Source organism: Solanum stenotomum, chromosome 12 (assembly GCF_019186545.1).
Source record: "Solanum stenotomum isolate F172 chromosome 12, ASM1918654v1, whole genome shotgun sequence".
Taxonomy (NCBI): Eukaryota; Viridiplantae; Streptophyta; class Magnoliopsida; order Solanales; family Solanaceae; genus Solanum; species Solanum stenotomum.
The window spans coordinates 2,577,703-2,594,529 of NC_064293.1; the positions used below are offsets into that span (position 1 = coordinate 2,577,703).

At 34.3% G+C, this 16,827-nt stretch overlaps 3 protein-coding genes and 1 non-coding gene across 5 annotated transcripts in view; 3 read left to right on the forward strand and 1 right to left on the reverse strand.

The window, feature by feature from the left end:
• LOC125846589 (uncharacterized) overlaps positions 1–16,827 on the forward strand; it is a 656,804-nt gene that overhangs the window by 146,646 nt on the left and 493,331 nt on the right. The window lies entirely within an intron of this gene.
• LOC125846407 (probable xyloglucan galactosyltransferase GT17) lies at positions 4,200–5,621 on the forward strand. Its single transcript, XM_049525812.1, has one exon. It carries the CDS (start codon positions 4,200–4,202, stop codon positions 5,619–5,621), a length of 1,422 nt encoding a protein of 473 aa, XP_049381769.1.
• TRNAA-AGC (transfer RNA alanine (anticodon AGC)) lies at positions 6,904–6,976 on the reverse strand. The gene has a single exon. It is a non-coding gene; the product is annotated as a tRNA-Ala (tRNA).
• LOC125846594 (photosystem II stability/assembly factor HCF136, chloroplastic) lies at positions 7,089–15,054 on the forward strand. 2 transcript variants are annotated; one of them, XM_049526128.1, is made up of 9 exons: positions 7,089–7,458; positions 8,330–8,565; positions 11,121–11,251; positions 11,814–11,946; positions 12,106–12,228; positions 13,482–13,556; positions 14,305–14,420; positions 14,822–14,906; positions 14,976–15,054. In XM_049526128.1, the coding sequence occupies exons 1-8, from the start codon at positions 7,131–7,133 to the stop codon at positions 14,886–14,888; spliced, it is 1,209 nt and encodes a 402-aa protein (XP_049382085.1). In that variant the 5' UTR covers positions 7,089–7,130; the 3' UTR covers positions 14,889–14,906; positions 14,976–15,054. The 2 variants fall into 2 exon arrangements, with proteins under 2 accessions (XP_049382085.1, XP_049382086.1); XM_049526129.1 differs by lacking the exons at positions 11,121–11,251; positions 11,814–11,946; positions 12,106–12,228; ... (2 more) ...; positions 14,822–14,906; positions 14,976–15,054 and adding an exon at positions 10,239–10,874 and having other exon boundaries at positions 7,104–7,458.

Genomic DNA, 16,827 nt, shown 5'->3' on the forward strand with positions numbered 1-16,827 from the left:
AATCTCAAAAGTACCAAAGAAGCCATCAAATAATCCAAACCCAAGCAACCATACGACTATCTAAATTTCACGCCACCTAGGAGTCATTTCTAAGGATACTAAATGATACAAACAACAAGGATCGACCTAGACTAACGCTTTTCTGGCTAGAACTACACTAAGTAACCCAACAATGACCATAAGACGACTAAGGATCAAGTAAGCCTAAACTAATCCTAAATTCCAACCTATCATGCGATACTACTCAAAATATAATCAACCTAATTGAGCCAAGTCTACGAAAATGGAAACTATAACCTACCTCAAGGACAAAACCTCACACAAACGATTACTTGGGTGCTTTTTCCTTCAGAAGAGCCTGGAAACACTGCCAAGCTATAAAAAATGTGATGGGAACACAAAAACAAGCACAACAATACCCATATTAATATAAAAATTTAAAATCAAAACACAAACCCAAAAATGCAACCATGGGACCCACACAAGGAGTCATAAAATCAACTCTGTCAAAAGGTCCCAAACTGCTTAAGGAAGTTGTGCCCCTAAAATGTGCACAATTCGTGCAAAGATAAGCTAAAATATAGCCCCACCAATATTTAGCTCACAAAGGAAAAAATGGCGAATTAAAGAGGAAATTACGGGAATTACAAAGGTTAGCAGAAAATTCGACGATCCCAGTATGTGCCACACAATTCCCTAATGCCACCCAACAAAAATCACAAAATTCCACCAAGATTTGGTCTCAAAATCGCCAAAACACTATCTCTTGATATGAATAATTACATGCTAAAAACTTACAACTGCCAATTAATTGGCCTTCACGAATGTGGTTGCCTCCCACAAATGCGGTGTCCAACAAAGATGATCCTTCACAAATACGGCAAGAGGCCAGTGGGAGTGAAGGCTTGGGAAACTAACCCTTCACGAACATGGCAAGATGTCCGCAAACGCGAAGGTCTGGAACGCAACCCTCCACGATCGAAGTGAGACCTACGCAAATGCGGAGGCCACAAAGATTTTTCTCCATGAACGCGGCCAAGGGCCCACGAATGCAAAGAGGTAGCACTACATCAGCAGTTCATTAAGAGTGAAAAATTCCCCGATGAGGGCTCAAAATTTGTTCAGAAACCCGTTGACGCAAACAAACTATGCTACCCTGTCATAAATGACATTCCAGACTCAACGGATTGACGAAATAACCAATGGAGATCATCTCGTAAAAAAATTGACCAAAGTTAATACTTACCAAGAAATACCATATAAAATGCCAAAAGCCACAAACTCATCACGAAAGCTTCGGGAACCAAACCAAAGGTTGTTTTAGACCAAACTCAAAATTTCAGAGCTAATCATGCGTTTATCAAGAATGTTGACCAAAATCAAACTTTGACCAAAATTTCAAAGCTAAAACGCCTAACAGTACAAACTCAAAATAACAACCTAGAAACCCAAACCAACTATCCCACTAATCAAAATTACTCTTTTGGAGTTGACGGAACTGATAGTTACCTCATCCGACCTCAGATTCTCTGGATGTTGATTAAAGTCGACACTTTCACTTGAAAAGCCTCCAAAAGGGCAAAATCAACTTGAAACTCACCCGACCACCTCGAGAAGCATGCTACCCAACCCAACACCACACAAAAACTACAAAAAAAAGATACGAAAAGGGGAAAAATAGTAAAAGTATGAAAAAACACATTAATGACCTTGAGGGTCATTACAACTTGATACATATTTCTTAAGTTGAACTTCTTACTAGTCTACTAGCTAGCTAGTTTGGATCATATATGGCGCCCTTGGGGCATTCTATTTGATTGTATCGAAAGGCCCAATGAATTGGAATTTCCCTATTGGTCCAGGTCATTTCGGAGCAAGCAGTTCATTTATGATGAATATGATGAGCTTCGAGAATCTTCACTTCTTGTATATAAAAATGTTAATTTGAAGTGTATTTTTGTAATGTGATATTAAGTTGTTGTACAAGTGAATATTTGTTAAATAAATGTTAATGTTCATTCATACTCAAAACTTAGGCTTTCATGTATTTCTCATTGCAATTTACAACTATAGAATTATCACCTTAAGTAGAGATAGAAAAAATAATTTATTTGATTGGAGACCAATATATTGGTGAGTGAAACTGAAAGAATGGAGCATGAAATAATTCAGTTAATACACCGCCCAATAACCATCCAATAATTACCAATTCGAGACCAGGGGCGGCTCAACGTAATCGGAGGCCTAAAGCGAAATCTTAATTAGAGGCCTAAAATCTAAATAAACTTTACATGCATTTATTTTAAAAAAATTTTCTTACATTTTTAAATGCAAAGTATTACTTAATTTTTTTTTTATATATGTAAATGATTTAGTCGATTTCTTTTTCAATTATTAGTTTTAAATAAGATTTTATTAATTCAACATTGAAAAATATTATTTTACTCGGGCAATCATTATATGAATTGTTAACATAGTTCTACAAGTAATAAGTTGACAAATTTCAAATAAATATAAGAGTTAGAACCATAGCTTTGATGAAGTTGATAATTTAGTTACCCCACATTTTACTATGGTTGTTGTAATGCTTGAAAATCTAAGAATAAGAAATGGAAAAAGAATTTACAATTCAATTTATTCAACACTTTTCGACTATTAATTGATATTTTTGACAGAATATTACTCTAACTTATCAACAATTTAAAGAAGAGAGTGTAAAAGGAGTTAAAAAAGAAAATAATGTGAGTATTAGTAGAGAGAGTGTAAGAAAATAAAACAATATTTTCTTGATTTCTTCTATTTAAATGGGGTTGAAGAGAATAAAATAATAATTTTAAATATATACTTTTTATCATAAATAATCAATATTTTTTCTATAAAAAATTAAAACATAATTTATTCTTGGTAAAAAGTTGAGGCCCCCTAAAATTGGGGGCCTAAGGCCAATGCCTTATTAAATTATACATAGAGCCGGCCCTGTTCGAGACCGAACCCAAAATATTTTATTGATTGGCTAGAGGATTAATATATTTAAAAGATGATATTTGATAAGTTAAACTGTTAAGCATATTCATCTGTTTGATAAGAAGCCCTACAGAAGTGAACCTCTATGGCGAGCAGAGGTTGAAGATGAATGAGTCGCTTTGACATGCTCTGTTGTTCTCTATTAAAGATCATTTAATGACATCTTTTAATACATTAAATAATTGGAAGAAACTAATATTTAAGAAGGAAAACTAACACACATATATATATATATTATATATAACCACAAGAATGATTAAGGTAATGAAGTTAAAACTAGAGGGAGGTTCGTAAAATTATCCCTAGATTTCAAGATAGAATAATATCCTACAAGGATACTAAAGAAGATAATAGCCACTCTAATGAACCTAATTAATGACCCATTACGTTTGTTCTTAACATAATGCCAAAATCCCTGACCGAATATTGAACCATATATATGATTTAATAATGTATATATAGATTAGATTAGATTATTGAATAAGGCAATATTAGCACTCTAATGAACCTAATTAATTACCCATTACGCTCGTTCTTAACATAATGCCAAAATTTCTAACCGAATACTGAACGATAGATAGATATAACTTAATAAAGCAACATGGGTTGTGTTGCACTGGTGGGAGTGTTTCACCCTTAACTAGAGGTCTTGGGTTCGAGCCTTGGGTATGGAGAAAATCCTGTTGTGAGCGCTACCCCCGAATGGGCCCTGCAGTGTGCGATTCAAATTTAGTTGGAGCTCCAACGTGGGCTCCGAACACCGGGTGGAAAACCAAAAAAAACTTAATAATAATGTTTTTACATTATACATTAGATTTCATAATAGAACAATATTCTACAAGTGTGCTATGGAAATAATATCACGCCAATGAACCTAATTAATGAGCCATTTCATTCGTGACCAAACATTGAATCATAGATATATCAGGTGAATGCATATGACACTTACCATGAACAAGTATGTTACCATCATTGCCAATCTTATCTTATTAAAATAATTTAAAACGAGTATTTTATGGATACATTCAATGAATTCATTGTATTAAAATTAACAATTCCAAAGTATATCATTCCTTTCAATTAAACACTCTATATATATATATCATTTTTCCTCATGATCACTTGTCTTTCTACTGTATTATTTCTTAGTCGTTCCCTCTATCCGTTTCTTCATCATGTGGAGAAAAAATCATCTGAAATCTATTAGAAAGGAGAAAGATGAAGAATACGCATTAGGAAAGAAACTAGTTGTGACATCTCTAAAAGATATTCAACTCCATTTGAAAGTCATCGTACTTTTCACAACTTCCTTCATGATTTGGTTTCTTTTCCTCTTAGTATTTTCGCCCAAAAGAGTATCAAATCCAATCCGAGTATTCCTCTCAACTCCTCCAGCAGAATGCAAAGACAATTTCTCTGTCTACATATACAATCTTCCATCCAAGTACAATTTTGATCTCTTGAGAGATTGTACTAGTTTGAATATCTACACAGATATGTGCCCTCATGTTACAAATAATGGTCTCGGAAGTCCACTCCCTCAAATGGGTTCTAGTTGGTTTACCACTCATCAACTCATCGCTGAATTGATCATTCATGCTCGAATTCAGAACCATCCTTGTCTTACAGAGGATGCACATAAATCAACTCTATTTTATGTTCCTTTTTATGGGGGCCTCCATGCCTCGAGCAAGTTTCGCGAGCCAAATTATACCACCCGTGATGCATTGGCTGTCGAATTGGTGGAGTATATACAAGAGCAAAAGTGGTGGAAGAGGAATAGTGGTAAAGACCATTTCATGGCTTTTGGAAGAACTGCTTGGGATTTCATGAGGAGTGATGAAGTTGCCGATTTCGGTGCGAACAAGTTGTTGAACATGTCCCCTGTGAAGAATAATATGTCAGTACTTGTTGTTGAAAGACATCCTTGGGAAGGACATAATCAATATGGAATTCCTTACCCCTCGTATTTCCATCCATCAACCTCGTCTGAGATGGTTGAATGGCAGAATAATATGAGTTATATAGATAGGATTCATTTATTTTCATTTGTTGGGGCTCCGCGGACAGGAAAGAAAAAAGTTGTGACGAGAGACAAAGTCATAAAACAGTGTGAGGAGTCAAGTAAGTGTTTGATTTTGAAATGTGGACATGGACCAAGTAAATGTCACAACCCGAGAGAAGTTGTTAAAGTGATGATGACATCTAATTTTTGCTTGCAAGTCTTAGGTGATTCATATACTCGACGTTCTACCTTTGATTCCATGCTAGCTGGATGTATCCCAGTTTTCTTCTCAAATCACACCGCCTATTCACAATACAAATGGTTTTTACCTTCTGATCCTACCACATATTCCGTTTACATTGATTTAGAACGAAATCATAGCATAAGAATTGAGGAGGAGCTTCTCAAAATTCCAATGGATGAGGTAGAAAGAAAGAGGAGGACTGTCATAGAATTGATCCCAACGTTCACCTATGCACACCCTAATTCTACTTCATATGGATTTAAGGATGTTGTTGATGTTGCCCTGAAAGCACTCTCCGATCACGTTACCTCACTGTTAAGATCACCTACCTTGCTAGATCTTCCTTAGGATATACTAAATTGGGAATGTTTGATAATTAATTCTAAGATGTAGTTTTATGCTCGCATTTCTTTAATTTGTATATTTTAACAAGTTATAAATAAATAAGCAGCAGTATAATACAATTATTATGATCGCAGCTCAGAAGAAACAGCTCTAACGACTATGTTGTGAAAATATTGTGGATTAACTGGCACACAATCATAAATAAAGAAAATAGAGAGAAAATAACACAAAGTTTTAACGAGGTTCCGCTAGGCCTAATTCTCCAAGTAAAAGCAAAGAAAGTTTTTCACTCTGAAAGAAAAGGAGTGTATAGGACTACATTATCGATCATATAACACAACTATTTTTCATTATGCCCAAACACCCTGAATATTAGCAGACATAAGACAACTTTTCATACCTAAATTTCACCCATTTGGTCTCATACCCAAATTTGATCACTTTCCCCCTAGGCAGCAAAGTAAGCCTCCTTATAGTATGAAGTTTAAAATCATGAAAATTAAATATGTTACAACAAGATAATATGATAATGTAAAAGTTATTTATAATTATAATTCTTTTAATTTTATTATTTATAATAACAATTTTTTCCAGAATATATATATTTATATTAAGTTTATTTCTTCCCATAAATTATTGATTAAACATCTAAATGAGTTACATTTTTTTTTATTATAAAGTGTAAATGTCTACATGAAGTGATAACATATTGAATTGTCTACCGTGACTTGATAAAATTTAGAATTTTCCACATGCAATTATTAGTGTACAATACATTTATAATAATTAGTGTGTTTAAGAACTTGACTGATCATGAGAATTTTTACGTTTATTGAATAATTTTAATTTTGAAAATAAGTGTAATGTCTCCTTATCCAAAATTCCATATTTTTCACTGTATCTTTCATTTTCAAATTGTACCCTAAATTATTTATATTTATAAAAATGACATAATTTAAATTATATTTCATGTATTTTAAAGAAACTTATCACATTCAAACAACCAAATATTATTTGCAAAAATTATAATCAAACACAACTCTAATATCAAAAATTCAAAATAAAGTGAAAAAAATATTTATACTAATTATGTAGTAGCTCGTATATGAGATATAATATATGACATTTATATTGAAATATTACTCTTTTAAAATATGTTTCATAAAATGAGCCTTATGCTCAAATTTATTTATTTTAAAAGCTGGATGATTTTGTTTGTTTCTAGAAATTGAGGTATTTTTTAAAAAATGTATACATAAAACAAAAAATACAGAAAAAATGAGAATGGAGATGCGGGGTATCGATCCCCGTACCTCTCGCATGCTAAGCGAGCGCTCTACCATCTGAGCTACATCCCCAGTTGGTTTATGATTGTAAATAGTAAATATAGCATAATGTTGTTGAGGAGAAATGTGATAACGAATTTATGACCACTCGTATGTATTCCCATCTAACTTGCGCTTGAAACATCCCGCGAAAGGCAATTTCCCATTGTGATAAGATCAAAAGAGTATGGAAAGTGTTGCACCAACAAATAGAATGGCTCACTCCATTTTCACTCCTCTCAAGCCTCTAACTACCACTCCCCGCCCTCTTCTTCCCCACAACTTTCCACCTCGGTTGCCTTTATGCAGAGCAGCTAATATTAACCGCAGACAGTTGATCGCTGAGACTGCTGCTGCCATTGCCCTCCCTCCATTACTAGGAGTTAGCCTCTCTCCTATCCCTGCTGCCAAAGCTGAAGAGACTCCTCTCTCTGAATGGGAAAGAGTTTTTCTTCCTATTAACCCTGGTGTCGTCCTTCTAGACATTGCTTTCGTTCCAGACGACCCCAATCACGGTATGTGGGTGGGAAACTAATTAGATTTTGCTTTGCTATATATCGACGAAACCTCAAAATGCAAATAATTGGATATAAAATTTGGATGTGGGAAAAGTTGATAACAAAGAAACTTCATATAACGTGTTGAAATACTCTTAATAATCTGAGGTTTTTTGGGAAAAATTGTATGTTTTAACTGTCTATACTCTGTTCACAGTCTTTGTTTGTAATTTGGAGAATTCAGCTTTAAAAGTGCTACTCAAATTTGAATGATGGGCTGAAATATTCATCTTTCAAGATAAATATGTGATACTTCATTGTATTTTAGAACAACAACTGGATAAGAGATCTTCTTTAAAAGTTGGATTAATTGTGACCTAAGTATGCTCAAAGCTCTAGAATGCTGCGGAAATTGTTAAAGAATTGTTCTCAATTTAGCTAACTGATTGGAGGAGTTTAAGTAGTTCTTCTTAGGATAGAAGAAATGCTGAAGTTTAAATCATCGCTTTGAAGATAGAAGAATATCCAACAGCCTTGGGATCTAATGCGCGCAATGTTTAAGAATTGTACTAATCCATACAGACAATAATGACAAATCAGCTAATATATATACTTTTTGAAACTCAAAGCATCTAATATAGTAAGCATTATTGATAGGTTGATGGTGCTGTGCATTGAGTTTGAGGTTTGTACTTAATTTGGTTAAAAGTGATAAGATATCATCAAGCACAACCTCGCTGTTTTGTGCTTTTATATTTAAGGATATTTTCTTGATTTAGTTGAATAATGACGGGAAATCGTCCTTTGAAGATATTTGTTTACTGCACAGCCGTGTGTTTTACACATTGAGTTTAAGATTTGTGCTTATTGGTGGAACAATGGCTGGCAGGTTTTGTTCTGGGGACTAGGCAAACTATTTTGGAAACAAAGGATGGAGGAACCACTTGGGTACCAAGATCCATAGCCTCTGCCGAAGAGGAAGATTTCAATTATAGGTTTAATTCTATCAGTTTTAAAGGCAAGGAAGGGTGGATTATTGGAAAACCAGCAATCTTGTTGCATACTTCCGATGCTGGTGAAAACTGGGAGCGGATACCTTTGAGTTCTCAACTTCCTGGTGACATGGTAGGCATAATATTTTTCAATTCTTCTCGGTACTTATTCAAAATTTGAGCATGTGTGTTGCAGCCCATTATACTTTCTGGGTAAATTGATAACTCAGATGTTTAAAACCTTAGTAGAAAACTTTGCTTGGAATGAGTCACTGTGCACATACGCTTTAGTGCTTCGTAATAATATTTTGATGTTTGTGAATAGTTTTTCTATTAAATATGGTTGGTTAAGGTTTTTCTCAAAAAATTCTTTCTTACAAACATTGGTTGAAATCTTTCTTGAGGCACAATTTCTAAAAGAACTTTTTGGGAACACTCGAGAAACCTTTACACAAAGTATGGCTATCTATTTTTGTTTTGCACAAATTTTTTGTATAAATATTGTCCAATGACCGTATTTTTCATCCATACTCTTCTATGTAAAGCATGGGGAGTAAGTATTATTTGTGGTAGCATATATGACCATTACAAGCCATTTGGAGCTGTTGACATTCACCGTTATCTTTCATGTAGTAACTCGCATATGCTCAGTCAAGAAATAACTACATTGCAGGATGTAAACTTGATCTAATAATGCAAGCACGTTACAAAAAGTCAAAGATTTCCGGGCATGAATAAAGAAGGGCATGAACTTTTTGCACGTTGTATACCTACTTTTTTTTCTTTTGAAACATTTCCAGTCGTTTTGGTAGGTGGCGATAGAATCCCTAGAGACGATGTTCCTTTTGAAAGGGAAGAATCTAAGTATAGTGATGAATAAGTAGATGTAACTGTTGAGATGCAATCAGTTATAGTGATCCTGCTAGTGTGAAAAGATATGTGAGACGTGCTCAATGGGTGTTTTGTTTTAATCAGATCGTGCTGCTGCCTCTTTGACATCTGATTGCTTCATTGCTTAGCAAGTTTAATGCATACGATATGCATTCATCTTCACTATATAGATCGTGCTACTGCCTCTTCTTGACTAAGTCAGTAGAGTCGGGATGAATTATAATTAGAGGCATATTGTCAATATGTAGTGACGATATGCATTCATCTTCACTATGTATCCTTTAAATTTAGATGAAATTTTTTCCCTCCCTCCTCCCCCACCCCTTCCTCTGCGCGTTTCTCAAGAACTCCTTGCTAGCACTTCAACTATAACAAAATACTATCACTTTGCTTCATAACAACCAACTGTTGCTTGAAAATACTGTTTGGTAAGATCTCAAGCATATTTTGAACAATTTCCTTGAAAGACAATACCAAAACTGAGGTATGATGCTTTGTTCCAAGGTCACTGTATGCCAAAACATGCTGGATTTAGAAAGGGCAGGTGTTGATGTAACTTTTCAATATCTATAGTTTGTCTTGTAAATGATTCTGTAGAAATTTCAAAAAACTAGAACAGTTCCTTTCTCACTTTTACCTTCAAAATTGTAACATGCCACTGAAGACATTCTTAATTGCTTATGTAAATATCCTCCACACTGATCTCATAATCTGTTGTTTTAGTTAAGAATTTATTGAAATACATAACAAGGTTGCAAAATTGAATTAATACATCAAAAAAATGGATTCATTTTAAACTTGCTTGTTTTCCATCAAAGTAGAGAACTATCATTTCTTCCTCTCAACTTCTTTCCCTTGGGCTGGGAGAATGAAAGTGAAGAAACAAGAAAGAGATAACCTTCAATTTTGCATCAGCTCAGCGTGAATAACAGTGGTTTTACAAGCGGAAACAGTGATGGAAGGCCTAGAAGTTTTGACTCGGAGGCTAGAAAGAAATGCTGGTCCAAAGCAGAGAAGGTTCCAGGTCGAGATCCCGAGAGGTGGAGAAAAGATGCAGCTGGCAACATTATTGGCAAGCGATTCCACAGCTGCCAAGGTTGCCTCTGCTTTGAGTATGATCACATTGTTCCCTTCTCTAAAGGTGGTGATTCAGTGTCAGATAATTGTCAAATTCTTCAAACAAGGGTTAATAGATCTAAAGCAGACAAGGTTGCAGTTGACACAAGACATTTGAAAGGATATTCTTGTGACATCAACTTTAGCGACAATGACCTTGACAAGATTGAGATGGCTGTTTATGGGGATATTAAGCGGTCAGACAATCAATGCCGTGTTCCAACAATAGATGAAATAATGGGGAAATACAAGTCTAAGAACGGCATTGCTAGCTGCAACTCCCAATAAAATATAAACGCTTGCCTTTTAGGATCTGAGACATTAGGCGTTAAGAAAGATAGCCACTATGATCAATAGTGATTGCAGTGAAATCTCCACTTTCTACTAATGTTAATTTGACATTGAGCTAAAAGAAGAGAATATATCAATGTGTGTTGGTCTTCATGTTATGTTGATTGCCGATATATCAATGTGTATTGGTCTTCATGTTATGTTAATTGTGCAGCAGTCTTGTTCCTCTGTCCCCTTTTGTTTTTTGGTAATTGATTCTTGTTCATCTATACCTTTGTTTCAATAATGGCAATTAACTCTACCTACATACCAAGGCACACAATCTGACTACCTTTCTTCTATTTGTTCTTGCTACTGATCATAAGGAAAGAAAATCATTTTGATATACAGGTTTATATCAAGGCAACTGGAGAACAAAGTGCAGAAATGGTAACTGATGAAGGTGCAATATATATTACATCAAACAAGGGATACAACTGGAAAGCTGCTATTCAAGAAACTGTCTCCGCTACCCTTAATAGGTAATCTCTGAGAAGGTGTACGTCAGAAGTGTCAAATCTTGATTTGAGGTTGGTGTGCTACTTCTACAATGAAATGAGAGAAACTCAATGAACAGATATATTTTGGTTTGAGTTTCATTAATGAAAAGGAAAAGAAAATGCAAAAACTTAGTAACTGAAAGGCGGGTTTTCCACTCTTCTTTAGGGTAATATGTACTTGGTTAAACCTATTATCCGGGTCTCTCTTGAATCATTGAATATGCTCTACTCTCAAGTTCTGGTTTCTACTTATCAGGAGAATTGCTAACTACCGATAGTCTACTGGTTGTGCTTTTAACTACCGACAGTTTGCTAAACAAGATGATGCTAGCTAAATTGTTTTTGACGAGTAAAACCCTACCTTTTGTGACAAAGATTTATGCTTTTGGCTTAAGTACCTTATCAATTTTGATGCTGTCTTAGGTCATAGGTGATGGCTAAAAGTTGTTAAGATCTTCTGGGGGTTCATGATTCATTACTTGCCAAGCTTATTTTTGTTTCTTCTTTATATGGAGAATGACAGCCATCCTTAATGAAATTGCAGAACAGTTTCTAGTGGCATTAGTGGTGCCAGTTACTATACAGGAACTTTCAGTACTGTTAATCGCTCTCCTGATGGACGTTATGTAGCAGTTTCAAGCCGTGGCAACTTCTACCTGACCTGGGAGCCAGGGCAGGTATTATTTCTTTAACACGTACTTTTTTCATGTTCGTGTTAATTAAGAAGTTCATTGCCTTATGTAGCATAAACTGTTACGCTTAAATTTCTTCCCTTTTTACTTCAAAACTTATAATTGTATATTTATACATGTAGTTTTATGCATAATATATTACAGGCATACTGGCAACCACATAACAGAGCCGTGGCTAGAAGAATCCAAAGCATGGGCTGGAGGGCTGATGGTGGTCTTTGGCTACTTGTGCGTGGTGGAGGGCTATACCTTAGCAAGGGCACAGGGGTTAGTAAATTATGATCATACTTTCAACTGCTACAGACTGTCTGGCAATACAAGAACATAATAGCATTAACTAGAAGAAAAGAAAAGAAAGAAGTAGCATGTAATAATGTAAATCAAACTAGCATGAAATAAATTTTTCTTCTTGGGATAAGATGAAATATAATATATCCTACTATCCTTTACACATTTGTTTGCCTGCTCAATTGCATTGACATCTCAGTTGAAGAAATCAACTTCCTTAGGTAGAATCTTATCTAAAGATGCAATGTTGAATCTCTGTAAATCGACTATATTTAGGATCTTCTGATTTCTCATAAGTTTACTTTGGTATTAAATATTGTGCATTACCTAAATGTTCCAATTTCAATTCTTATTTAAAATAATGAAAGAAACCCATTATCTGTCACTACCATGAATGATCCTTGATTGTAAATTTTTCTTGTTCTTTTTTAGTAAATTACTTGGAAGGTATTCCCAAGTCAACATGAATGTAACGTGTAACCTCTATTTAGAGGACCTGTACAGATAGTAGGGCAAGCTATTCCTTTTCCACATATAGAAAACTTGTCATGTTATCTCCATTGAGCTAATTGCTTGGAGCAGGACTCCGGAGTTCATAACATCCTTATCAAAAATCATAGATTAACTGCATTTTGACAAGGCTGGTCAAGTATCTTAGTTAAGTGAATTTAGCTATCGATAACCATCTCATGACGGGAGACATTTTGGCTCATCTACATATATTGGGTACTAGGATTTTTGATTCTTTCAACCGTTCTTACCACAGTTTAATATGTACCTTGTAAAGATTTTAAGTGTTATTCATACTCAAGATGGAGACGGTTTTAGTAAACTTGTAAAATTTTAAAACCCAATGACACGAAGCTGGTACGCGTTAGCAGACTACAGCGAGTTTAAGATACATACAACTAACTACCTTCACTTAAGGTACTACGTTTCTTCTATTTATTAATGAGAGTATATCATATATCAATGATCCTGGGCACATGACCTGAGGTTGACTGGATAGACTTTCTTGAGGCTATATTTAAAATGCTGGTTTGATAAGCAATTAAGTAGCCTAATGGGTTGAATGAATACTAGGGCTCAAAGTCTTATAATGGCAGAGAATGGAGTGGACCAGGTTTTGGTCCTTTGACTTGGTTCTAGAGTATGAGCTTTTGCTATCCGTAGCAATTCTGATTTCTTCTTGTTTTTTTATAATGAAGCTCAATGTTGTCCTTGATCTGCAGTTAACAGAGGACTTTGAAGAAGTTTCAGTACAAAGCCGTGGTTTTGGCATTCTTGATGTTGGCTACCGCTCACAGGTATGTGCATAGTTGCCTTAAATAAAACATTATGTACTACATGAGTGAGTTTGGGTGAAAACTGATGTATTGCTTAATGATGCTCACATTTAAATGCCCCAAAAGCACCATTTCCTTGAAATATCTTGAATCACCAATATTATTATTTTCTCCTGTTCGTTTGGGGAAGGGTTGTGGAGCACGATGCTGTTAGTCAGTATGATTTGCTCACTTACTTGAGCTGAACTATCTTTTTAAGAAATGTTGTTATCCACGGAATGCCTGTATATCACTGTATCTCAGTCAGCATACTTTTGTTCCAAAATCTAAGTTAGTCTTGATGTGTAAAATATGTATGGGTATCAAAAATATGCAAAAATAAAGTTTTAACTTTAAGCACTATCTAACGTGAGAAAAATGAATAGAAGGGGTCTTTCAAGTTTTGAAATTAAAATTGGTGACATTGACTTGGTCAAATACCATTACCTGATTATTTTAATTAAAAACTTTGGGGTGCATAGTATTAAAAACTTCTCTTTTCCTTTCTTCCCAAACTTTGGTGATAGAGGAGAGGTGGCTGTAGTAGCAGAGGAGACGGTGGTGGTGATGGCCGTGGCGGTAGAAGGGGTGGGTAGGGGGAGGAGTGGGGAAAATAGGGTCATTTTGTAAATAATAAAACTTGATGTTTTAAAATTAGTTCCTACATTTTATATTTGATCATTTTTCTGTTGTTAATGTATTGGACAATGCAAATATGTTTGCTATTCAGGATGAGGCCTGGGCTGCTGGTGGCAGTGGGATTTTGTTGAAGACCACCAATGGTGGAAAGACATGGATTCGTGACAAAGCGGCTGATAATATTGCTGCAAATCTTTATTCAGTGAAGTAAGCTCCAATGCGCAGCTTCAAGATTTTATCTACTTAATTTGTGACTTTTTTCACATTCAACTTAAAGTCTCAAGTTTGAACTGTCTACTCTCTTCTAGCATCTTGAATTCTGCCCCTCCCTCCTCCTTTCTTCTAGGTCCTCGTAATTTTCCATTCCTCTCTAAACCATATATGCCAACCTTCATTCTTTAAGCTTGCTGGTATACTTAGTTTGCTGTCTCTAATGAGGAAACTGTGAGTAAACTACTAAAGATAACTCCATACTTTCCCACTTTGTATTATAATATCATCAGCCTTGGTTTCCTATAATTTGATTTCACATGAAAACAAAGTTAGACGGCACAATGAAATTTGAGGAGAAAGGTCTGATTTACTCTGAGTCAATCTTTGTGATGCAGGTTTATCAATGATAACCAGGGGTTTGTCCTGGGGAATGATGGTGTCTTACTGAAGTATCTTGGATAGAAACAATCATTAAACAAGGTACATTGTAATTTTCTTTACTAATAAGTTCAACTTATTATTCATCTGATGGTCCTTGTGTTTGTGCAGGCAATTTTGGAAGCAAATACTTGAAACTGAACTACTGTAATTTAATTTATAAACACTTGTTCAATTCTTTGCTGATTATCACCATACATAAGGGAAGTGTTCATAGGGCTTGAGATTTTAGATTATCTACTGAAAATATGTTAGACTCACACGTTATCATGGAGATGACGTTTTGAATTGTGTTATGATATACTATACTTTTCAAACAAATTAAACTTGATGAGAGGAGACATAACTTGGCTTAGCATTTGTTTAGATTATCTCCTAAATAATGCTTTCTCAATTACCTATTCCAACAGGATGTAAGCTATAAAATGTTATGTAATTCTTGACAAACAATGTGCACTATTTATACTTATTTGCTAAGGAGAATGGCGCAAGATTACAAATACAAGGGTATGAGTTTATTGGTTGTTGTTGCTTCCAAATCCACACAAGTGTTTGCAGTAATATAATGGCCCTAAAAGAGTTAGATTATCGAATTCAAAGGACTTGCCGATTAACTATTTTAATGGATTACACTTATCTTTAATTATTAATTCAAGTGTGACAAAAGAGTTTGTGTTTTATTTGTAAACTAACAATGCAAGAATTAAATAATAAAATTAACTTACAATGATTGGGGCAATTCCAGGTTTGCAGCATACTAAAAATCCATGTATCACATCTCTTTCATGGATTTCCTTGGGTTATCAAATTATTGATTTACAAGGTTGATATTTTGATCATGATCTCTCGACCTCTAACTACCTACCCCAGTTGACCATCTAATTACATCGTTGAGCGTGGATAGACAAACTCAATTGTTGAACATTTATTTTTCATCTTGTTTCGTAATCAAGCATTGTATTCGTCTAGGTGTCAATCCTAAACAGAAATCTAAACAAGTGGAATGCAAGAAAGATCACACTTCTTGTATTCTCTTGTCTATCTATCTATTCGTCTCTCAAGTTCAAGAATAGACAATGAATTTATTCTAATGGTGGCCTAAAATCAAAATGCTAAATCAAGAATACAAAAATAATTTGAACGATAATCAAATTAATCCATAAAATCGATGTTCAAAAATCATTCATAGCTACAACTCAGAACAAGGGTCTTTAGCTACTAATGTCTAAGAAACGTAGAAGAAAAGAACCCTAAAGTTATTATTATGGACTATTTATAAATCTAGAAAATCTTAAATAAAATAATTGAGTCCAAAACAAATTAGAAAATTCAAAACCCCCAGGAATTGGATTTCTGTATTGCATTGTACCGTCTCAACAATGTGTGTGTCTTCGGAACTTGACACGTGGCATGTGAATATTTCCTTCAAATTCATATTCTTCAATTCTGCACTTTGCCGCATACACAGACTACTAGTTTTTGGAAACGTGATTGAACGTTTAACTCAAAGTACTTGATACAATGTTTATATTGTAAATAATAAATTTAAATAGTATATATATTATTCGACTTTTTTTTGTATATATATCCATTATGCAAGAAAAATAAAAAATAAACTGAATATATGTTGAATATCGTCATGATCAACTCAAATACGATTAGAAATCATATGAGTCTTGCTTCGATTCAAACATGAACATGCAAAAAAATTAATTAATTTTATAATAATTATTACCAAACATAAAAAAGAAAAATATAACATCAAACTCATAAGCACAAATAAAAATCTTCAATAATAACTAAAAATTTGATATGCAAATGAGAAATCTATGGAAGGAAAAAAGAAGCATGACAGATATATACATTTATACTAATAGGTGTAGTGACTCACAGAATTCTTGTTTTCAGCATTATTAAAATCATTAATGGTTTGAATAATTAAGATAGTGACTTTTGGTCTTCT

What these genes read in the sequence shown, in the direction of transcription:
- LOC125846594 (XM_049526128.1), top strand. Translation starts at nt 7,131, where the DNA reads ATGGAAAGTGTTGCACCAACAAATAGAATGGCTCACTCCATTTTCACT. An exon ending in TCCAGACGACCCCAATCACG is followed by an intron (nt 7,459 to 8,329) that starts GTATGTGGGTGG and finishes AATGGCTGGCAG; the next exon opens with GTTTTGTTCTGGGGACTAGG. An exon ending in GCAAATCTTTATTCAGTGAA is followed by an intron (nt 14,421 to 14,821) that starts GTAAGCTCCAAT and finishes TTTGTGATGCAG; the next exon opens with GTTTATCAATGATAACCAGG.
- LOC125846407 (XM_049525812.1), top strand. Translation starts at nt 4,200, where the DNA reads ATGTGGAGAAAAAATCATCTGAAATCTATTAGAAAGGAGAAAGATGAA.